This window comes from Lagopus muta, chromosome 4 (genome assembly GCF_023343835.1).
Source record: "Lagopus muta isolate bLagMut1 chromosome 4, bLagMut1 primary, whole genome shotgun sequence".
NCBI classification, from domain to species: Eukaryota; Metazoa; Chordata; class Aves; order Galliformes; family Phasianidae; genus Lagopus; species Lagopus muta.
The window spans coordinates 31,028,007-31,052,803 of record NC_064436.1 but is presented as its reverse complement, the minus strand read 5'-3'; the positions used below and the strand labels follow the sequence as shown (position 1 = coordinate 31,052,803).

At 40.3% G+C, this 24,797-nt stretch overlaps 1 protein-coding gene across 3 annotated transcripts in view; it reads left to right on the top strand.

Moving 5' to 3' along the window:
* The window catches only part of ADAMTS3 (ADAM metallopeptidase with thrombospondin type 1 motif 3), a 141,866-nt gene that overhangs the window by 32,156 nt on the left and 84,913 nt on the right, over positions 1-24,797 (top strand). For all 3 annotated transcript variants that reach the window (XM_048942692.1, XM_048942691.1, XM_048942689.1), the window contains one exon: positions 21,041-21,197. In XM_048942692.1, coding sequence (XP_048798649.1) covers positions 21,041-21,197 — 157 coding nt within the window. The remainder of the gene's footprint in view (positions 1-21,040; positions 21,198-24,797) is intronic.

Sequence of the window (24,797 nt, the reverse complement as noted above, 5' to 3'; positions counted from 1 at the left end):
ATGTGAAAATAAACATCTCCCATGCATAATTTGGACAGGTTTGCATTTATATTCCAAGAGTGTCCAGTTATGGTTTTACAGCCCTCCTTGAGCTAAACTTGATGGAAAGTAAATTTTGCTAAACTTCTCCTTTGCTCTTACATTTAGAGTATGCATACTGTAGCATTTTTGAGGTATGAGGAATATGCAGAGGGAAAAGAGAAAGTTACCCCTGTTTTTGTACGATTAAACAAAAATTTTCTTCCTTCACTTCTCCCTCAGAACACTGCTGAATCTGCTCTCAAGTCCATATTTTTCCAGGTTGTGCAGAGCCCAGGAAGAGCAGGTGTGGGTGCTGAGCACTTCCCATCAGAAGCAGCGTTGGGTGGGATGGAAGTGACATTACCAGCACTAGCTTTTATATCAGCATCTGGGGCCAGAACTCTCCCGTCTTAGCAGGTCTGGCGCTTGCTTCACTTAAATAGCCCATTTCACATGCAGCAACAAAGTGAGATTCAGTGCTTGTTTCATCAGTGTTTGTTCCATGAGTATTGTTCTGTAGTAAATAAACTTCTGCTGTCATTTTTGATTAGCTAGCATGTGGTTGGTCAGAGACTTGAGCTGCCTCCAGTTATTGGAGGTGGTTCCCTTCAGCTGTCAGGGTTTAGCGCAGGCTTGCTGTAGAGAGATTTTCAACCTCAGTATCAGTTCACAGTCACTCTGATAAAAGGTGTGATACAGTGTTTTGTAGGATTCATGCTGGAATAGATAGTTATGCCTTGCTTATCCCGTGCCACCCTCTTCTGCTTTCCATGATGGGGAGCAGGACCACAGGGATGCATCCCTCTTCTGCAGGACCATGGGTAAATGACTGTGTGCAGTGAGAAGCTTTGAGTGCAGGAGGGTGCTGCTGTCATCTGAGGCACTGCCATTAGGAACTGCCACTACTTTGCTTGTATAAGTGAGGTACCTGGCAGACTAAGGGTGTCTATTCCTTCATGGTTGGTGTGCAATTCAGGGTATAAATGAGGAGTATAAGAGGCAAGGATACTACATGTGCATGTTCACAGGTGCTGTTGCTTGCATGTAACGCAGTACCTTCCTGGAAATAGTTCTGCCTTATGAGTACCTTTCATCCCCAAATTGTAATAAATATCTGTTAAAAAGCTTTGACTGAATTGCTGAAGCCCTGCTTTGCTATGGCTGACCTTAAAAAGAATTGCAAGCCCTCACCATCTGCTGGCACCTCAAAGGGGGACAACCCTATTTCCTGAAGCATGTCTCCACAACCCTATTTCCTGAAGCATGATTCCATTTAGCAAATGCTTGCAAGCTTAGCAGAGCAAATGTCTTTTTCACATGGTGAAGGATCAACCAATCCCAACTGTTATTGGTGTACCAGCAATTCCATAATAGCTGGAGACAGAAACGAGATTTTCTTGGGAGTTAGCAAAGGGAGCCCTTCTTGTAGGCAAAACATCTTCCAAATTTCACAAGATCAGTTTTTTTCCTCATCTGACTGATAGGCTGCAGTAGCCACTGGCAGGGGCAATAAGCCTTTTTTCTACCTGAAAAGAGAGAGAATTTTACTGGATAAACACTTCACGCTGAAAACTAACCTCCCTGGCCTGTGTGGGATCTGTGGCCCTGGCTGCACTCAGAGGAACCAGAGGGTAAACGTTTTTTCCTTGGTGCCACTGGGATGGGATGATTTTCCCCATTGCTTCATCCAGAGGAAAGACTTTCTTTCATTATCTTGTTATTGCCATATTATATCATCTACTTGTGTAGATTTTGGAGGAAGTCAGTTCCCAGAGATCTTTTGCAGTTCTCTCCCTTGAACTATGACCATTCAAGAAAGGTGAAGGTGGTTTTGTTTTGGGTGTGGTTGTTTTTTGGTTGTTTTTTTTTTTTTTTTTTTTTTTTTTTTTGTTGTTGTTGTTGTGTTTTGTTTTTTTTTTTAAGTGGGCTCACAGGAAGCATCTGTATGGCACTTTTTGAAGACTGAAAAAAAGTTCTGATATTTTTCTTAAAACAGGGTCTCTATTATGCTTTCAAAAGAGAATGACAGTAGAATTTTAAATCATTGAAAGCAAGGATGAAAGTAGAATCATTTCCTTCTCTTCGACTGTCCTTCATAATTCCTCGTCCTTCATTATTCCTCGTCCTTCATAATTCCTCATCCTTCAATTAAGAAGTGATGACTGCCACCCACACTGTTACTGATGTGTCTTTTAGGCAATACTTCTACTACTCATTTTTTTCTTAAGCTTTCTGTCTTTTGCTGGAGCAGCAGCAATGAACATAATGTCCTGCCTGAAAGTGTGTTTGAAGAAAGTGAAAATAACACCGTTTTATGATACCAAAGAAAAAACAAAAAGACAGCAGGTTGGAAACTAGAAAAACAGCCTTGACTGGAATTCACAAAAAAAAGCATAATTGTTTAGCTGACTTTAAAGAATATTTCATCTGATCATAGAATGTTGAAATTCCAGAAGGCATATGTGTAATGGACTGGCAGACCTCTTTGCCTGAACGAAGAGTTCATCAGAAGCAAATGGTTGCATGATCTGTTATCAAGGTCATGGGAGTTGCGGAAGGACCATGGGGAGCTTGTGTGCTGTGATCCAAGGAGGGATGAAGCTGCTAGCCTTCCTTTGAAATGATTCTAAATGTCAGGTGGAATATGGTTACCCAGAGAAGGTGTGGATACCCCATCCCACCCCTGGAGCTGCCCGAGGCCAAGTTTAGTGGGGCCCTGGACCCCCTTGTCCAGTGGGTGGTAACCAACCTATGGCAGGATATTGGAACTGGGTGGGCTTTTAAGGTCAAGACATTCTATAGTTTTATTGTATGGAACTGCTGTGTCTGAGTGCAATCAATGCTCCTCATTTTGTCCTGTCTCATAAGACTCAGCGGAAACTATAACTGGTTGAGCAGACTGAAGTCTGTGAAGCAGAAAAGTGGGAATTTACATATTACCCATATTTGCATCTTCTCTGCTGATTTTCAGTAGTAACTTCTATTTAAAAGTATGCGGACCAACTCAAAAGTCAACAAGGAGGAATAGCCAGTACTATTGCATTTGGCAATGCGTGCATCCTCTACACGCATTTGGCATGTGGAAGATAAGCCCACACTTGGGGAGGTGGAGACACATCAGAGTGGAATCTGAGAGCAGTTAAATGATAGTGTCCTTAGTGAAGGTGGTTAAAAAATGACCTGAAAGGAATCTCTGTGACTGGAAGCTGCTCTGGATATCTATTTTGTAGCTGTTACTGAATCGCACCCTTTTGTCTTGGATATGTATTTTTACAAACCAGTGTTTTTAGGGCAGTTTGACAAATAATTTCCTTTCTGGGTTTTTGCTTTTTGCTACCAAAACTTTTTTATTCCTGGAGACTCGCAACTAACAGTTTATAAAATAGCCCAAGCTTATTAAAATTAGAAAGAACAACCCTTTTTTATAGTTTCTGTAATAAAAAACAGGTTGTGTAACTTCTGTGGATGCCTGATAAACATATATAGTGCACATGAATTGGGCGCTCATTCATGTTCTGCCTTCACATATCACATGTGGTAAAATATGTGTCTCAGTAAAAGAAAGTAAATAGATACTGAAGTAGTCAATGTTCTCAAAATTTAATCCTTGTAACCCCTCTCAAAGCTCTTACTGACTGTAGTGTTTGTACTGAATTTGAAACTGCATTTTGTAGAGTAGAGATACAGAAGCCATATTCACTAGTGCCTTTTTTCATGTTCCTTGTTTATTCAGCACCATACTTATTTGTATCTGGAATTTGACCTCAGAGCCACATGGTCTGAGGTTTGCAAAGGAGCAAGGAACAAGACAGGATAGAAAGTATCATGCAGCATTACTGAAGGGAAAAAAAAAAAAAAGGAAAAAGCAGAAGGCATGCAAATTGGGCTTGTCTGCTGTAGGAACTGACCATCTGTGTGCAAATTCTTACCTTGTTTGGAGGGTCCCACGGAAATTCTAATCATCGCTCTCTGATCCAGGCCCTGAAAGAATTATCTAAAGAAATAAACTGGTCACTTTGACCTCCTGACCTCATATTTCATTATGAGTTTCTTGAAATGATGGATAAAGTTAAAGCACTGTTGCTCCTGTTAATGGGCTAAAATATATACTTCATTTAGATTTATAACACATACTTAGTTTTCATAGGCTGCTTATGCAACTTGGTTGATAAATAAATTTTACTTTTTCTTTTCTAAGCAGTAGCAGTGAAGCAATACATTAACTTTCTAGCCACATGCAAATCACACTGTCATTTGCTTTTCTTGTTTTATACCTGAGTAAATTGCTAATGTTTAAAACTGCATTTCCTTTGTGGGATTTTACCGTGGTTTTACAAAAAGATGTTGAGCCAGTTGAAAAGAATGAGTCTGTTGTAAATATTACTCGCTTTGGCAGTTCGGTACTTTGAAATGTTGCTTCCTAGGTTTTGAAGAGTAAAATACATCAAATTTCTGTATGGTCTTTCTGGCATAAAAACAAAAAACACCAAAAGTCTGACAATTTTCTATTATTATGGAAAGCTTTTTATGTAGGGACTGTCTTCATTATCTGCACTGATAGTTTGCCAGTAGCATTAAGACCTGTACAGCAAAGGACCTCTGAGTACAGCACTTTTGACTCTGGTGAAAGGCCAAGTGCTTTACAAAGCTCATTTATTTGCTCTTTACAACATTAGCAAACCCTGGAAGTCAATACTTGTGAAAATGAAAACTGTTAATGTTGAGCCAAGCTGTCCAGTGTCTGTACCGTTTCTCAGGAGCATGTAAGTAATCATATTTGATTATTTTCAGTCTAGTCTAGAGCTGTGTAATTGTTATTCTGTGTTTGTGAAAATGATCTGTAGAAGAAGCTCCATAGGCAGAGAAAGTACAGGCAACAGTGGAGACAGTACCCTGCTGGAAAGCCTCAGTATGAGCCCACTAACCTCTAAAATCAGTGAAGATGATGGAAATAAACCCATCAGTTTCTACCTTATGAATACAGCACAGAAGAATCAGGAGTTTTAAAAGTGACTCAAATTACCCTCTTGCTGGAATTTGGTAGGTGCCACATGGGAGGTACTAGCTCATGGATTTGAACATTAGGACTCTAGGTATCTAATGCCCTAGAAAATGGTAGAGGTGATGTCAGTGTTGGAGTACTTCAGATGGCTTTGCCTTCCACGGTGCTGAATGTCGTCACATGAAGTGTGCTGCGTAACTTGGAATTCCTGAAGGAGAGGTAAAAGTGTGAATCTGTAGTGAATTTGTGAATTTTGTAAACGCACATGCAGGGAAATGGCAGGATGGGCTGATACTTGCTGCTAATGTGAGCACACAAATGTCACTGATGAGGGGATATATTCAAATCACTGTGGTGCTGAAATGTAGAAGTCACCCTCTAGCACTCAAGGTCAGGACACCCGTGAAGCTCTGTGAGAGAGTTCAGTGGTGCTTCGGGGGCCCTGGGGTTCTCTCCCCAGGGAGGCTGCGGTGCATTTCGGTCTTACAAGTGGATGTAGGGATTCCTTACCTTTCTTTCTTCACTCTCATTTCTCCTGAACCTCCTTAGACAGAGCCATCAGGCATAGCTTGGTGCATGGCTGTGGTGGGTGCAGGAGGAGAGCTGCTGCATGAGAGCTGGCCCCAGCTCACCTGCCCTGTGCAAAGGGAAAGATAACAACATGAGACCTGCTGGGCCAGCTGATGAGCTCTGCGTGGGCAGAATGGACCACGCAGATACCTCAACATTGCTTAATGCAGTGATTCATGTCATCGTGCATCTGGGACGTTTGTACTTGCTGATAGTTCTGCAGCATCATTCGTAGCTACTGCATACAGACAGTAGACAGATAAATATTGCTAATGTATGCCACAACAAGCATAATGCTGCTGGCCTCAAGTGTCCCCCTTTTCAATTCCCCAGATCGTATCACCCAGATAGGTGTTCATATTTCGGGATTCTTTTCACTTACTTTGTAGTTTTGGAGCATGCAACACTTGATTTGAAGTTATTTTTCCTTCCTTGAGAACTATCAAATGTCTTTGCTTTTTGTTTTCACTTTTTGAAGGAAGCTATGACTTTAATGTAATCCCATGACTCCGGGAGTTGGAAAAACACCAAGCTTACCACAGGCACAGGTAACACAGCGCATACAAATGTTACCTGTGGCAGTGGACCTGAGTGCCTGTTGTCACACACACCTCTGGCTGCTTTCACAGAAGTGAATTTTGCTGCTGCATGTATCTTTTCACCATAAAATAGCTACTAGCACAGAGCTGTATTTGCCACAAAGATAGAACTCATACTCAGTAAATATTTTCACAGAGATATGCTGGGCTCAGGGAGATGCCTGACCGCACTGAGCATGTTCCATGCATACTTTTCAGTTTTTAATAACTGATATTTTAAAACCACAATTCCTTCTTTAAGGACAAAGCATTTTTCATGCCAGTTTTGCGCTGTTAAAATGAATCTCTGTAGGTTTTCCAAGAACAAAAAATAGGGACACATTTTTCCACATAAAATCAATGTTTGTTATTTCTTTTTGTTTTCATATAACTTTTAAGGGGTTTATTGATTTTTCTTAGACTTTCTGAAAGGGAGAAAAAGGAGTCCAATTTGGATTAAAACCAAGCATGAGAAATTTTAGCATAAGGGAATTTTCCAATGTATGTTTGTAGAGAAGAAGTAAAAGCTTAATTTTAGTCCTGTGCAATGTCCTGATAGTATACCTGTTATTTTCTTTTGTTCTGTGCACGTTGAGCAGAATATTGGCTAGTTTTGTGACTCTTTTGAATGTCTTTTGTCTCCCTATGGTGATGCATCAATCAGCAGTTGAGAGCGCTTCTGTTCTGCAGAGAAGCAGGCAGAGATTGTGAGAAGGTTCTACTCTTGCATGGGATGCAGACAGTAACATGCAAGAGCAGTTTTAAGTCCTGTACGTTTTCAATGTGGTTACAGACAGAAGTCTGTGGCAGCTTCAGGTCATTTTTACTACCCCGCCTTGTGTCCTGTTTATTGTAAATTTACAGCTCATTACCAACCAAGGACTCCAAATGGCACCGTGCTTTTAAGGGTGGCTTGATCTCAACCAATTTTCATTATGTTCTCGGTTGTTCGTGGCACTTAATAAGAATCTAATTGTTAAAAACAGATACAAGAGATCTTTGTGGTTCTGATCCAAGTTCATATAGTGTAATTCTCCATCCTCTGTCTTTTCTTTGCTATATTAATGGACCATTCAGAGATCATGATCTCTTTCTTGTGTTCTTAGCTTTTACCTTTCTATGTTACAAAATGATTAGTTGTGCATGGCTTTTGTCTGTGTTATTTTTCACAGGATTGTGTCTAATTACTGCTCTTAAAAGGTTTACATTATTCAGATAATGCAGTGTTCTAGAAAAGTTTTAAATGCAAACATGCTTTTCATTTAAATTAGTTTATTAACCACAGAAAGAACTGTAGTTGAGGAAACAAGTGTACTGTTTCTGGTCAGTTTGACAATTGACATTTCAGTAAGAGTGTGTCTTAGCTTCTTATTCTTAACTTGTGTCTGTAGTTTGGAAGAGGATATTAAACATTCCTAAGTTTTCATCCTGTTTCTGAGCGTTCATCCTGGTATTCTGTCAAACAAGTAACATTTTTCCCTATAGCTGCAGAGGCTTTTTTGCTTTTAAAAATCTGATGTTGAATGATCGGCTGAATAATTCAACTGGTTGTGAAACCTGAGCAGCATGGGCTGTTTTAATATTTCAATTCAAAACTCTTTAATATTTTTAAATATATGCTATCTTACTCTAGGAGCTTCTTTAATAAGAAAAGGTTTATGCTTCTCTTTGCTGTCTGTGCTTAATAGCCTTCAAGAAATAAGAGCAAAACGATTCAGGAGCTCTTGCTTTATTATGAAATGTATTGCAAGGAGTTCTACAACAGATAAGACTTGCTTTAACATTGATTTTTTTTTTTTATCACATTAATCTTCTAGAGAGGAAAAATCAACCACTGCACTCTGGCTTCCTATACTAGAAACAGCTCAAAGGTTGTTGGTGCTGAGGAAGCCAACAAGTGCGAGTGTTCTGCCTCGAAGTCGCGAGGCCGTGTGTCTGCCTGGAGCCCAGGAAGCTCTGGAGGGGTCTGTGGGGATTGGAGGTCCATCTGTGGTGGAAAAGGAATTTCATGTGCAGCCCTCCTCTCTCCCTCTGTAGGCGCCCAGCAATTGTATCAATAACATCTGTTTCTCAAAATGTGCAGGTTACTGCCATATTGCTTTTTTCCAGCATTCTTCTAATGCGTAGTATTTTTTTATATGCCAAGTATGTCGAGGCCATAAATACTTTAACATGCAGAAGATGTGCAGCAAGAGAAGTATGTCCTTTTGGACGGCTTCCCCTCTCTCCTGCCAGCCCTGAGAGACAGGCCTCGACAGGGATCTGGATCACTTGTGATGGAGGAGCAGAACACAGGTGGCAGCCTGAGCGCTGTGCCACCCATTGCGGGTCCCAGGAACAGCCTGTGCCATCACCAGGCTTGGACACTTCCCAAGTTGTGGTGCTGCCTCTCCCACGTTCAACAGTTCCTTCTGTGTGTGTTTTCCTCTGCTAACACCTTCATATGGTAGGGAATGTACTAGTACTGGTGTCATCACAGTCTTGATTTGTCACGTTTTCAGCTGCACAAACAAGTGATGGAAAGACCTGTTTGATCAGCATGGAAGAGTGAAGCTGTGTATCGATGTGCAGTGCCCATCCTCAAGGCTTTTGCCTCTCTCCAGCTGCCTGTTGCATGGCCCAGGTCTTTGCTTGTCCGTTTCATTTTTTGGCAGTTTTGTTTTTTGAAGTCTGCTCAACAGTGGAAGGCTGTTCCTGCTGATACCCTCTTTCTCAAGGACAAACTCCATGCGCTCCATGGTAGTGAGGAATTGTGGTCCTTCTGGGGCTGGGACAGCCTAGCAGCTGCCCTCCATGCAATGTGCTAGTAAGTATCAGTGAGTCTAAATTACTCAGAAATATTCATAAATAGAATCAAATGTGTGCTATTTGATTGCTTTCACTTTCTTTTATTTTGATTAGAAACTATGTTTATCTAAGCAAGCAATAACTAGAGAAAATAGAATCAAGAAAAACGTAGGTAAGCATTAGGGAGATCCTAATATCATAAACAGAAAGTGAACTCTACCTTAGTTTGCCAGATGTGTTTTGTATTTAAGAAATGAGACTTCTATGTATCTGTTAAGTTACTTGACTCCAGCTATCCAAAGAAGTCTCACTGAACTGAGATTTTCTTTGAGAACTGACATGTTCTTTGAGGGTATTAGGAGGATGGCTGAGCTAATCATTTTTGTTTGGTATGGAGCACTGCTATGCGCAGTGACTACAAAATGATGCTCAGGGAAGGAAAGGGAAAAAAGAGATTATGAAGTCTTTTATCTAGCAGGAAAACGCAGCTGTGCTGTCAGAAGTGTATCTGTAAGCATTCTACCAGAGATTTTAATGCCTGGTTAAAAGATGATGAACATACTTTAGTATCAGTGATACATGAGCTTCTGTAGCTTAATAAACGAAGCTGTGGGGCTAGACAAATGTGCTTCTACTTGTCGGTCCTCTTTAGGGAGAGAATGTATTTTGTTTACTCCTGTTTCTAATTACCATTTTGTTTGTATAATGTGTTCTTTGCTAAAATGTGATGCCTTTTTCCTACAGGTGTCAAGACTTGATTGTGTATGTCAGTGACATGTAGTTATTCCATCAAGATTTAATGTTGTGCCCCACTGTGTTTAATAGATTGGATGTTTTTTGTGCTTGCTTTACAGACTGCAAATGCTCAGTTAAATCACTTCTCTGAGTAACCCTGTCAAAAACTGATCAGGAGTGATCTGCTGATACTGCAGCACCTACTGCAAGCTGCTCTTTGCCTCTGCTGTTGTCAGAAGCTGCTTGGCCTTTCATAGGATCACTAAGTTTGGAAAAGACCATTAAGAGCATCTAGTCCAAATGCCATTCCATCCCCAGTGTGCCCACTAGCCATTTCCCTCAGTGCCACATCTCCACGTCTTGATTACCTCTGGGGATTGTGACTCTACAATCTCCCTAGGAGACCTGTTCCAATTCCTCACCACTCTTTCTGAGAAGAAATTCTTCTCCGTGTTCAATGCTGCATGGCCTTGGCACTATAGGCCAAGCAGATAGAAGGGTCCCTTGCAGAAATGCTAAGGCCAGCCATCAATGCTGCCAGCATTCTGTCTCTGTTCCTGCTTCCATGCAGGAATCAAGAATCATGTCCAGTGAAAAAAGCCAGGGGAAGCAAGTCAATTCACTTGAACAGTTGTACCTCTTTGCATTTGTCTCCTTCAGCCTTTCAAAATTTGGTCTTCACCAGCCTGTTTCCAAGCCTGGGCATATGGGTATATATATACATGATGTGCCTGAGCAAAGGGTTCATTGCTCAAGCTTGCAGCTTTGCTGCTTTGCCCGATATTTGAAGTTGTGCCTATCTACAGCAGAAGCTCAAAAATACACCAGAATAGATGTTTTTACAGTGCATGAAAAAATTCTGGAAAATAGCAGTTATGAATTGAAATGGGGCATCATAGAGTGAAGGATTCAGCTTCAGAAGTCATAGAATATGTCACTCTTCTTACCTTGCATAAACATTTTTAAAGAAGAACCTGGAGGATCAGTTGATTGTTGACAAAGTATGGCTGCTGTGTGGCATGAGGTGTAATAGTGCACTGAAGGTATAACCTTGGAGTGACACATGTAGGAAGCTTATAATCAATTTCCACCTACTGTAACTCTGTTTTGGTGGAGGCGGGCAAAGCAAAGTGTGCTGCAGGCAAAGCATCCTTCTTTGCTTTTATTTTTCTTTCAATAAAACAACCAGTGTTCAGTGTGGCTCCAAAAAGTTTTCATCTTTGGATTAAAAAAGCGAGCAGCAGGTAGCTGTGACGCAGGTTTTGCACAGTCATTGAACTGAACACACCTTAAACTAACAGAGATGGTGAAAGGTAGTAGTGTTTTTGCACTGAATCTGTGTTTTTAGACGAGGCAGCACCTTTTTTATAAAAGCATGTTTATATCGACTCCTTAAGAAGTTTAGACTGGAGGGCTGTCTCCAGAAACTGTCCCCCTCCCCTTTTGCCAAGTCCCATATGTTTGTCTTGGCAGGATGCAGTGTCTGCTTGGCTGGTGCTGGGATATTAAATTGAGGGAACACAGAGCTCTTGATGCTTTTCAATAGGGCTTCTATTTAGTTAGTGGCAGGATAGAGCTGTCAGCCACCTGCGATTGTCCAACCGGGAAAAAGAGAGAAATAAAAGGGGTGGGGAGAGAGCCCACATTTTGTAATTTTATTGATGTGTGGACAGAAGAAAGCATTTTCTGGGAGGCAGCAGCTTTGTGTTGGTTCGATTTTCATTTAGTTCCACGTGTACTGGGTCCTTGTGCTGTGATTCTCTCTTCATCAGTGTTGGTGGAAGGTGAAATAAATGATGATGCAAGCTGAAACAACCCAGGTTGGCTCAAACAAGTTTCTCATTTAACTTATCACCTGTGGAGAATGCGTTAAGAGATTTTGTTAAGAGCCAAATAATTCATGGCTCAAAGTTGTGTCATATTCGTTATATAAGACTACTGTTGGCACTCCTTCAACAGAATGGTGCTCATCTTCTCTGTCTCTCTTCTACCACCATCAAGTGCTTTGAAGAATGGAAGAAAAAATTGAAAGGTTTGGGGAAATCTCCAGGGGGAGTGGAAAAGATTTTTGCATTTTTGCAAGCCTGAACAATGTGTTGTTAATTGCCCTTACTCATTCTCTGATTTGCTTTAGGTGGTATCATATTTCTTTCTCTCTAATTCAGTAAGATATGTGAGAAGTCAGTTTTTGGAGATTACAGACATGAAGGTGAGGCAGGAGGGCTGATATGCAGCACTGACTGGCAGCTTGTCTGAGAGGAGGTGACTTTGTCATGTGAAAGAAGAGTGTCCTTCCTTGTTGTGAAGGACAGATGTCAGGATGATGGAGGAACTGCTTTCTAAACAGGCTGATCAGCTCTTTGAGGACAAGCTGCAAGCCTAAATAGCTGTCACACAGGCTCATAGAACACTGAAGTATGTATTTTCACAAACCTGTAAGTATTTGGTTGTACTTCTCTGACCTTGCCTCTGTAGTCCCTTCGCTCCTGCTCAGATGACAATTGATCTGAACAGCTGTGGGCTCCGGACTCCAGAGATATTACCATAAATTTTACAGACAAAACCTGTCAATGTGTTTCCCCATGTCCTCTCTACTGGATTGCAGCCATAGAATATAGATCTTGTTCTTCTAATCAAGCAGAGTAATCACCCTCCTGAGCGTGGTCTCTCCCCTAGAACAGGAGTGGTTTATTGTGCAGGAAGTTTTCCCCTTTCGCACTGTTCTTAGCTGTCTTTGGGCTGGAAAATAACTATCCTGACTCTTTAACAGATGGCAGCTTGCACAGGTGCTGTGGTGAAAGCTACTACCATCTTCTCATTTTCACTTCCTAGGTAGAATCCAGCTGCATCACTTGTTCTTACTGCTCTGTATTTACACATGTAAAGCTACTGAATGGTCTAAAGTTGAAACGTTCTTCCAGGGCAAAGTTGGGTTTTGCTTCCTCAGATCCCTGTGGCTGTTGCTCATCTTTCTCCATGTAGTCTGTGAGTTTCTCTCCAAGGACTGTTAATGCAGTCTGAGTTCATTAAGGCAGCTTCTTTTGGCTCAGCAATTTTAGCCTGCTTTTTAATCTGCTTCTTCTGTTATTGGCAACCCACTCTTATTTGAAGATGAAAGCAGAGCCTTAAGTATGATGTTAAATTTCAGTTTTGTAAGCTTTTAATGTCTCCTCTTTGAAATCTTTGCACTAAAGATGTGGTATTTCTTAATTGTTCTTTGTATTACAGATGAATGTAATCATCCAGATAAAAGCCAGATAAAAGATGCCTGTAATATGAACAAAGATTCTTATGTTCTTATGTAGGAGAATGAAGTGAAGCTCTATTGATCATGTATCCCCTCATGGTGCAGTGTAATCAATTATATATTGGATGACTGACTTTTTTGGACTGCAAAATTTTATGCCTCGGGTACAGATAAAGTAAGTCTGAAATGTGTATTCAGCTGGAGCAGCTACCATTTTGCTAAAAGCCTATATAATGGTTAGTTGCAAGAAAGCTACATCAAATAGGCAAACATTTGACTTTAGGATTCCACGAGGGACTTTATCTCCCTCTTCACTCTCTTCAGTGTATTGTCTTCATAAAAGCAATTGAAAGCAGACAAGGCATTTAATCTAAGAGTGTGAGCTCATACAAAGCTAGTAAGCATGGATTGTCATGTATTTGTATACTCAATATCGTCAGAAGAGAGTGCCATTTGATGTTTATCCATTTTAAGCACTGAGTGCAACATGGAACAAGTATTTGCATCCTGGTCTCCAGAGCTAACTCGAACCCACCAGGCCTGATGTATCTCATGCAACGCAGTGCTGTTTGTCCTGTGTTTGTAAAAAAGCTTTCATTAAAGATGTAATCCCAATTAACTGCCAGAAAAGTACTTACATGATGATGTTAGTTGCTAGTTTGGAACAGAGAAAAGACAAATTTAAAAAACAAAAAAAGAAAGGAAGTGATGGGTTTTAAGCCTGGAACAAGACTGAAAATGAAAGAGTTGATTAGAGAAGCCTGAACAGAGCATAGAGAGCAGGTTTGGTGTGAGGAATGCTTATTATTGAAAGGAACATTTTAGAATGTGATCTTTTCTTTGTCACCTAAATTTGTGTGTGTATGTATATATACACATATATATACACATAGATAAGGAAGGGGGGAGAGAGGAACCTGGTGCAAGTAGCCTTCGGAACCAGCTTGCAAATAGCCCTGCGCTCTTTATAGTTCACTGCTATGTGTGCCACACTGATGTGGGAGCAGCCATGTCACAATTGGTAAATTCTTTGGTATTGCATTTCTGATATGCTTAAGGCAGTCTTACATGTTCGCTTCTCTCACTGTTTAAAGCTGGCTTAGGAGAAGTAGCTGTTAATTAATGCCTCTGTTCCCCTGAGTATCACAACAACATTTTAAAAATTCTTTCCATGTAGTACAAGGGCACAAGAGGCATCAAAAGAACTTAATTGGTGTATTAGCTTCTCAGTGGTAGATTAATTATGACCTAATGAAATGCATTCAACTCTAGGGTTTTCAAAATGGAGATACCAGCTGAAATCAAATATTGTGAAGGTAAATGCATACGTAGATGAAGTTGATAGTAAAACATGGGAAGGAAAGCATTCTTTTCTGAAAATGATCATCATACTGTATGCTCACTATAAAGTCAGTGGAAATACTACCTTAAATCTCTTTGAATTTCGCTATAATTCAGTGTCATTCTACTTAAAAATAGGAATTCTTTGAGATATTGAGATATTTGAGAAAATGAACAGCATAGAATTCCCTGAGCATGAATGTAAAGCTGCTGGCATACAGGAGACATCATCAGTGGTAAAGATCTCTATCTTACTGTCTTTAGTTTCAAGTAGTCACTTGTTTACAAACCGTGTTGGGAAGCACATCCTGAACCTTTACAGTCCAAGCTGAAAAATGGAGGGCTTCTCCCTTAATACACTTTCATATCCCCTGTTTGTGGGGTTTTTTTTCTTCTAGCTTTTAGCCCTTCTGATGGAAAGCTAAAGCGTACTGGTTTAATGTCCTTCAGGAGTCAGCTGTCTCAGTGAGCGCTGCTTGATGAAAATGCAGCCAGTAGCCAGTTACTGAGCAGCATTAGCTGGGATGCGCAGAGAAAAATGGGAAAGTGAACTCTCCCAGGAGGGGTTTGTGTGACACTTAGTCACTGAAGTCACTGTTCATGCTTTTCTCTTAGTGATTGATATACTGGTGTTTTTCTGAAGGACTACTGGATGAGCAGCATGGTTGCAGTCACCCTGCTCCCATAAGTAATCCTTGCTGCTTAGATTAAGTGGTGTGGCCTCTCTAAGGAAATGAAGCTTGAATGAGTATGCATGCAAGCCAGCAGTGCATAGCTGTGGTTGAGTTGGCCCTGCTGCTACCAGGGAAACACTCGTTTTCTGCAGCACAGGGTATTGCACCAGTCTGGGCTCTTGCTTACAAAGCTCCTAAGCTGGAGCCAGGAAAGTGCCCTGGGGAGGTGTCACCACATTGTCTTGCTTTTTCTCCTCTTTCTTTCAGAGCCCACAGTGACTGCTGTGGTATGTGATTTAAAAAAATAAAAATAAAAATCTGTGAATTGACGCTTGGTTGTCCCAGAGCTTGACTCCTTGTTCTCATCTGCCTTTGTTCACATTCATACCACACCAAATGCTCTGTACTTGCAATTTCTTTAGCACCAAAGCTGTACATGCTGAAGCAGGTAACTAGCAATAGAATGAGATGAGCCTTAAAGTTACACCAGCAGAGGCTCAGGTTGGGTATTAAGAAAAAATTATTCTCAGAAAGTGGTGATGCAGTGGCACAGGCAGCCCAGGGGGGTGGTGCAGTCACTGTCTCTGGAGGTGTTCATGGACCATGCAGATGTGGCACTGAGGGACGTGGTTAGTGGGCATGGTGGGAATACACTGGTGGTTGGATCAGGTGATCTTAGAGATCTTTTCCAGCTTTAGTGGTTCTGTAAGATCTAATGGACGTTGGTAATATATAGTATGCATACCTGGATCCATTGTAAACATGGACTGCTTGAATCATTCTGATCCCCATCTGACTGGTTGTTCCCATTAAAGATTCCATGATCTTTTCAGTAGTTTCTGTTGATGGTGTGCTTGGAATGTGTTTGCTGTAGATCAGCATCTACTGATGGGTCAAGTGTGCTGCCATGCTAAGTGCTGTAGCACTTGAAGGCAACCGCTGCCAGTGAAAGCTTGCAGATGTCAGTGTGAGATGGGGGCTGCCAATGCAGGCTGAGCTGTAGGTAGGAGCAGTGAGATATTACTGATGGGTACTGTAGTTAGAGGCCTTCGCACTTCAGAAACTCAACTGTTGTCAAGCTTTTTTCATGGGTAGTTGTGCAAATCAATGCTTTGTAAAGGAATTAGTGTGAGAAATTGTAGCTTTCATTTTTGAGGCAACAGTTTGTTCATTGTAAGAGAGGACAAAAACAAAAAAAACTACCAGAACTCACAGAGAGATGGGCAGTGGAGACTGGCATCAAGAGGTGAGAGCATTAACTAACTTCCCCATCTTAGGATGGGGATACTTCATCTTAGTTTTATTTTGTAAAATAAATGCACTGTAGATTGCAACAACCCAAAGCATTTCCTACCCTAGGGTAGCATTCAGTGTCACGTATTAGCAGCACTTGATTTGATAATGGCTGTAACTGCTGCCTTGCTAAACAAGTGCTTTCACTTTCTGCCATTTGAGGGTGAGCTTTTCAAAACACACCTGAGAATTCAGTGACATGCCCCCATTGCAAACCACTAGAAATGGGGCATTTAACTTCTTAAAATACTTTTGAAAATCCCACCCATAATGTTTACTCAAATACTGAAGTTAAATGTGTCCATTCTTAAGGACCACTCTACAGCTCTCTGTTGTATTCCTCCAAATAAATATTTCTTTCCCCCTCCCTGCTTTCAGTTAATGCCCTATGCATATTTATACAGAATCATGTTCCCCCTTAAATACTGTTGACTTTGGCTCAGTAGGGGATTCCTTATTTAACCTGCCCTTGTAAGCTATTTTCTCAAGGCTTTGTATCATTTGTAATTCCTTTATTATTGTTGTCTGTATCTTTTTGCATTTGGAAAAAAAAAAAAGCAGTTTTCCAGATTTGTCAGTGGATTATCCAGTATGAGTACATGGTTTGCTGGCTCTGGGAAGTCCTCATAGGTGGGCTGCCTGTGCCACACTACATTTGACCTTGCTCCCAGTTATCGGACAGGACCAGCTCCTGCATTTGTTTAATTTGACAGAAAGGCTTTCCCTCAGTTCTCTCTGCATTGCTACTTCTGGACCAGGGAGGGCAAGAAAAATTGCAGGGATGACATGGGATGATGGTCACAAATCATTTGAAGACAAAATTATGGATACTGTGCAGCAAGGTGGGTGTGGAGAAGGTGTTTAACAAGAGCTTCGGGATGTTTCCCCTATGGTACATTTCACTGAGGGACATTTGCTGCCCTTTTAAAAATGGGAGAAGTGCATCTGTAGGAAAGCTGAGAAATTAATACACTTCCCTTGAGTCTCAGTCAAGGTGGGAATAGTGCTGAGAACGGGCAGGTTTATTCCGGGCCTTCTCAGTCACAGTGCCACAAAGGCTTCTTTTGGCTATCAGTGGTTTTGTTGTGTTCTTGCACCTTTTAAGGAAAATGAGGGCAGTTCTTGATAAACACAGAAGCACGGATTTCAAACTGCATCTTTCCGTTGGTGGAAACTTTGGATGTTATTAATTTGTAAAAAAAAAAGTACTAAAATTAATAGCATTCCAGGATTTCAGACTCTGCTTTCCTGTATTGCTCCATAAATGTGCTTTTGTGGAAAAAAAAAATTCCACTACATACTTCTTTCTTGAAAATCCACTGCAGTCTTTCCTCCAAGTGAGTCTTTAAAAATATGTGCTCAAAACACCTGCTTGCTTATCTGGCTGGTCAGAAAGAAAATGCTGTGTTGACAGTAGAGTTTACAGTGAAGATTCACTTGGAAATGTAACACCTGCGTATATCCTCTCTGCATTCATTTGGAAAACTCCAAGCTCTTTTTATTGAAGAAAATGTAGGAGAGAAGAAAAAAAACACAATGGAAAGAAAGCTGGATTTTGCATTCACACTTGAGTATAGGCTGTTAAAATGGACCTGAAGTGTTCCTGTTGATTCTACATTTCTTTTTCCAATGAAAGGGACAAAAATAAAATAAAGGTTATTTATAAAAATGTGTCTTGGAATATGCTTTGAAACATAAGACCATTCTAGTAATTTTAAGTCCTATGTATTCAGTGCTAGCACATGTTAATATTTGGGGTTTTTTTTGCTGCAGCAGACAGTATAGATGAGTATTTCAGAAGTGGGCAAATTACATATTTGAAACTATGTGAAAAATTTATTGAACCTTCACACAGGTGAGAGAACACCAAACATACAGATGAAGCAGAGTGAAACAAGGCTGAGTGAAGAGTGCGGAAAGGGTGAGGAAGAAAGTCAGTGAGATGCAATGCTGAAAAAGCTCCAATTGTGTTCATGTCAATATAACAGATACTCCTTCTTCTGGTTTTAATCCGTATTCATTTTTCCTTCATCAGCCCTTTAGGTTTGGCCCTTTGACTACAAAATGACAATTGCATGGTCTCTGCTGTAAATCTTCCTTTCTCTCTTGGGACTGCGGGGAGCACTGTTTTTCCAAAAGGCACACTGTGGCATGTGGTAAATGGTCTGTGCGGGCCACCTTCAGTCTGTGTGAGCCATTTGACTCTGTACTTTTAATTAGCTTCTCTGCTGTGCCAGGGGGAGGTTGTGAGCTGTACTAGGGGTCAGGTCATTGGTCTTACACTGGATCCATGGGGGTCATCGTTCTCCAGGAGACCCACGTTGCTGACGAGCAGCCTGACCTCCAGCCTATGGACTCCGTTTGTAAATGCTGCAGAGAGTTTGTGTCACATTTATTCATGGTTACCTGCCTGAACCTCCTCAAAACTGTTCCAATCCACTGAACTTAGTGGAGTTATCTGCTTGCATAAAACTGAACCAAAGGTAGAGATGTGCTTTATGTCTGCATAAATAATCATCCCCAACAACTGTTAAAAAATAAAAGTCAGTGTGCATTGCAGCGATTAGTTTAGCATGATTATGTGAAATGGGTACAGCTCTTCTTAATTAGTAATTAGACTTGTAAAATAGCTAATGTTTTTGTCTCATTAATACAACAGGATTATTGGTATCTATGAAGTTAGGAGGAGTCTTTGGAGGAGCAGATAATGAGTTGCAGCTTAAGGGGGGTGGAATGTGTTAGGTCTGTCAGAGTGTTTTATGGAGAGCTGTAAAAATGGAAACTGTACTTGATACTTGCAGATTATTCTTATATTCCTTTCACAGGAAGGCACACCCATTCTCAAAAATATAATTGTGGGCTCTCTCTTTGCAGATTTAGCACATACAAGAAGAGGCATACACATTAAAGCTGGGAACTGGAGCCAAGGCTTCACTTCTGTGCTAAGCTCTGACTTTGGATAGAACTACTTTAAACTCATAACTCATAGGCAGTAGCTTCATAGAAGGCTTTTTTTGGTGTCATTTTTTGTTATTTGTTTTACAATTATTTTTTTTCCAAGTTAAGGTCTTACACAGCAATTATACATCCAAAACTTATTTCTGCTCCTTCTGCTTAGGAAGATGACAAGCAAATAAGCCATTAACAGCAAAGGACATTTGTTAATTCCCAGTCTAATTATGTGTACTGAATACATGAAAAACTGATTTGTGATGTCAACCTAATTTATTCCTACCAAAAATTTCACTTGCTATTGCTGTTTCTGTAAGGAAAATACAGGAAAAAATGTGGTAGTTAGATGTATGCAGTTTAAGTAAAATATGAAGAAACATTGAAGAAAATATTTGAAGAAAACAAAAATTGAAGAAATATATACATAGATGTAAGAAAACTCATGGAGCAAGGAAAGCTTGTGGTGCAATACTCTTTGTGCCATTTTGGATATTTTGATTAAAACATTCATTCTTATACTTTGTCAAAGACATTTGTAATTCTAATTGTATGTGATGAATTATCTAAGTTTGAGCTATGGTAATCTCTGTTTATTGCGAAATAAAATCAGTGTAGCCGTGTCATAAGTAAGTATGATGGCATTCAGAGCTGTAGTAGATGGCATTCAGGCTGGAGAAGCCCCTAGAGCAGTTTGTGTAACTGTTGGGATTGCCTCATTCATTTGGATTTGGGATGCACGCTTGCTTTTCTGTCCATTTGCCCAAAGAGTCATTAGGCAAATCAGTCAGTCATGGGAAACCCGGAGCCTCACTGGGGCAGCTCTGAAATGCTTGCCATTGTTTTTTCTGCTACATTTTATGTACATGTTCATGTTTTGTATATTAATGCCCTTGAGAAGAGCTTGCAGATTCATCAAAATACGTATCCCATTGGTGTGTTCTGACACCTTCGATTATTCCATACCTGGTTTTCATTCTGTGTCATGTTCCTGCTTTTACTGGTTGTGCCAGAAGGAACAATATCGTGCTGCTGCCTTTAAGGATAGTTTCAGAATCTAGGGCCTTTTCTAAGGATTTCCTAAGTGACTGTTTCCTCACGTGTGTTGCCAGATTTCCTTTACCAGTATTTACTGTGATTTATATGCAAGTGCAAGCAGAGAAATTTTCCCTCCTGAGTTCAAATCTCTTTCCCCTTGAACCAGACTGAGGCAGGTGTGACTGCAGCCAAGTTTAATTGTGGCAGTCATCAGAATGAATCTGCCTTCCCTCTGAACCCATTCCACAGCTTCTACAGATGAAAGAGATAATGTTCTGAAGAATCATCAGTGGCTATGTAGTTAGAGGATGGAGCCATGAGTGCTTAAGTAGGAAACCGTATGACATCTGCTGGTTTTAATTAAGTAAAATGAAAAGCCTGAGCTGTGAGGGATTCAGAATATGTGTATGAGTTAAGGATTTGCAGGACATTGCAGTACATAGTGTTCAGCATATAATACACAGATTACAAATTAGCTGTGTATAACATATAAGTGATAAACTCCTGTATGACTTTGGTGTTGGTTGTTTTTTTGGTGGGATAATGCATCCATATGTATACAAGATTTTCTCTTATTATCTTTGAATGCTGGTCTCAGCCAGATGGACATCCTTAGAATGCAGAGGATATTGCCTCTGGCTGGAAGTCTGCAGAAGGGAAACCCACTGGTAATTTGATACTTATAATACAGTAATATGCTGAGTGTTTTATGCTTCACCTCTGTTGATATTTGTTTTTAAAGCCACAGGCAAGGCCATTAGTCTCTCAGCTTATGTGTTTGTGTGATTTCTCTCTTCCTTACCAGGCTGGTATGATAAGAACTGATGAGGATGAATACTTCATTGAGCCTTTGGAAAGAGGAAAACAAATGGAAGAGGAAAAGGGAAGAATCCATATGGTGTACAGGCGATCAGCTGTAGTGCAACATATCACTGATACTCTGCCTGATGTCCACACTGAAGGTACAGTACACCTGTGTGCTTGTTTACAAATCTCTTCCAGGTAACTGTAGCCTACTGTACCTTTTGAAAGAGGCAGTTTTGACTGAGTTGCTGGAAAAGACAGTTTTTAAATATTTTGCTAAAATACATCAATGTCATGTATACACTTTCTCTGCCAAGAGCAGCACTTGTGCATGCGTCTAAGAGACCAGAACCTAGCCACGAGGTGTTCTCTTCAAGAAATGTTGCAAAATTCATGCTTGGTTCCTGCTTAAGCCAAAAGCAAAGTTTGTACTGATTTCAGTGGAAATAAGTCAGAGCTCTGCCTAATATGGTAAGATGTTATGGGACATGTTAATAGAAATACTCATATGACTTGAATATTCTAAGTTGTTATTAAGGTTTGCCTGTCTATGCAACTTCTGTTTAAAATTTGGATCTTATTTCTTTCCAGATAATAGCTGAATTGTGCCAACGGCTGATACTGTTTTCCCCCTTCTATGAGTTGTAGTCAGTGCAGTTTGAAAGCAATTGTCTTAACTGGATATATGCTTTGACAAATTCTGGAGTTACTCTCAGTCTTAAAGACAGTCTGGTCTATCTGAGAATAATTATTGTGTGGTTTTAATCCATTCCAGCGCATGTTTTTTCCCTTGTTTTAATATTAAATGAATGTTTACGAGCCAGCATATTGCATAGGGAACGCTGAAGTTTTTGATGCTGTGGATTAAAGAGCAGCTTCATTCCCCTTCTGCAGTCGGTTTTTTCAACATCTCTCAGCTTCTCAAATTCCTTCTGTACTTTCTTGTGTTCACTTGTTCATGCAACTTAGAAGTGTTTGAAAAGAGCAAAAAGTACAATACAGAACTAGAATTAGATACAAATATTAAGCAGAGAGGATGTAAGCACTCCCTCATCACCAGTCCTCATGAACTTGAATTATTTAGTGTGGGTTTGGAGTTTTGTCTGGAAAAATTAGGTAGGAATTGACAAGCATTTCAAATAAAATCCCATCAGGATTTTATTAGTCTTTCAGAAGGTTATGCTGGTTATGCCATGCTGCACTATGGCATGGCAGTATCACAGCAGGTTTGGGGACCAGCAGCAGTCTGAACAATACAGGCTAATACACCTAGCATTTCTCTGAGGTCTGTGCTGCTGCCAAAGGTACTTCACTTTTGATAACCCAAATGAGGTCATTTAAATCATGCATCTCTGTTGTGTGAGTGACTGAACGACGCTAAAAAAGAGCTTTTATGCTAATGATAACAGGCTTGATGCTGTGTTTCTACCTTGAAACCATTTTGTCAGTTGGGCTGACAGAGTCAAACCAGACAGACAACAAAACAGACATTTTGATGATGGAGCCCCAGGTCTGCATTGGTGAACTCAGCATCTCCTTCCTTTACCATACTTCATGTACTCACAGACTTTATTTGCACATGCTTTGAATCCATGGAAACCTTTGCAAATTCCAAGTAGTTATAACATGGGGAAAGGCTGCAGGAACATGCAATAGCTGTGGCCAATTATTCACAGCTCTGTGGAAGAATTTATAAATTGCAGTTTGTAATACATGAAGATTAGTGTGAGTCTTTGAATGTTGTTTGGCATGTGGTCAGTGCATAAAGCTCTTAATGCCTTCGGCATTTTCTGATCTTCTGCTTGATTGGTCGGAATCCTTAAGAACAGCAGCTACCTTTTTGAAACTGGTAGTGATCTTTTTACTGTCAAGGCCATGTGTCTGTAGCTGACTTCTTTGTGATCAAGAAGACCAAAAAGGCTTGTTTCTTACAGGTAGCTTTGTTTCATCCTTTGGCAGAGGAGATCTGTTTCTGTGATGCTGAGTGTTTGTTTGGAAACAATCTATGCAGTACATAGTACAGCCCTTATTGGTGAGGGGAGCTGAGAACCACAGAGGCACATGTGGCTACCTTGAGTGTATTCTGTGAAAAAGGAAAGTCATGAAATAAAGCAGAACTTGATCAAATGTAGACATTCTTCCTGGATTGGGGGAGCTTACTGTGTCACCAGGTTACTCTGGAAAAGTCTGTTTTAAGTGGAAGTGGAGGATATGGGTGAAGAGGTGCTGGTGTCTGCCACATGTGTGCAAGGCTTATCAGTCTTATACTGAAACAGTTGAGTGCAGTGTGACATTTCTAGGATTGCTCTAAGCCTGGTTGGTGCTATAGAGAGCTGAGCAGTACAGATCCCAGATTACCAACCTGTTCACTCCTAGCAAAAATGAAGAAGTACAAACTTTTAGTTATGGTAGAGTCCAGCCGTCTGTGTTCATTGTGTATTCAGTTAGGTGCTTTATTGATGTACTACACAAATATTCATACAGAATGTTTGTATATGTCAGTTGACCTGAGGCAGTATCTTCTGATGAGGGAGGTCCATCGAAGCTGTCACTTTCTCATACTCTCTAACTGATATTTCTGTATTGGTGCTGTCCAACCTTTTGGCTTGCCTGAGCTGCATTGAGTGAAGAAGAATTGTCTTGGACCACATATAAAATATATCTGTAGTTAATGTGTACAGGCAACGGAACTTTTTTTATTTTTTTCCATTTTTTATTAAAACATAAAGAAAAGAGAGCAACAAAAGCAGAAAATTAGAGGTTTGGGCAGCATTTGTTTTCTAGCCATCCACAAGATATCTTTTCCCTCTTCTTTCTTTCATAATTTAAAATACAAAACCAAGGAATGCTGTCTTGTTCATCCACTTATGTATCACTGTGTTTACAACTAAGTTGTTGATTAATGTGTTTTGAATTTTAAGTTCGTAGAAGTAGTATTCACTGATTTGTGGATAACTCACATAACTATACTTGGGTGAAAGTGTCCAGTGATGCCGAAGTATGACCCAGTCCTGTAGCACATGCAGATTATCAGGGTAGGAAAAAGGGAGTGCTTTATACTACATTGCTGGCCATCATTTTTTAGCAGAGCTCTATTCCTGTAAGACACTCAGACTGTTTCAGTCCAAAGTTTATATTTATAGGCAAAACCTTATTTAATATCAAAGAATTTCCTCTGCCAAATAACCAGAGTCTCACAGGCCTTTTGGTTCTGTGTGTGTGGTATCTAACTCTATCTTTTTTTTTTTTTTTCGTCATTTCCTTTATTGTGAGCTGACTTATATCCAGAGTGGTGTTGGCAAGTCCAGATCTGTGCTTCTGAAGTAGAAAAAACCTTCAAGCCTTGGTAAACTGTGTCTGGACAGCAGACTTTAAACATCCTTTTTGAAAGGTAATAAACACATAAAACCTCCCTCTGATTGTTGGCTTGCAAATTGGTTCAGTGTAATAGATAAACTGCTTGTAATGCAGCTTTTTTTTTCAGTTCAAAAGTGGTCAAAGAACCTCTTCTATAACCCACGTATGAGAACACTGGCTCCATTGCTAATCATGGCGTAGATAACAGTATGGCATGCCTGGGCTTTTGTGAGAACACTGTACATAGATATTTGAGATACTGTCATTATCTTGAACTTCCTCCCGGGAGGGTTTCTTAGAATGTGACAAATGAATTTTCTTCTAGCGATGAACTTCCATTCATCTGTAATTCTCCTAAAGTTCTCCTTTTCACAGGTAAACAAACCACTTTCTGGTCTGTT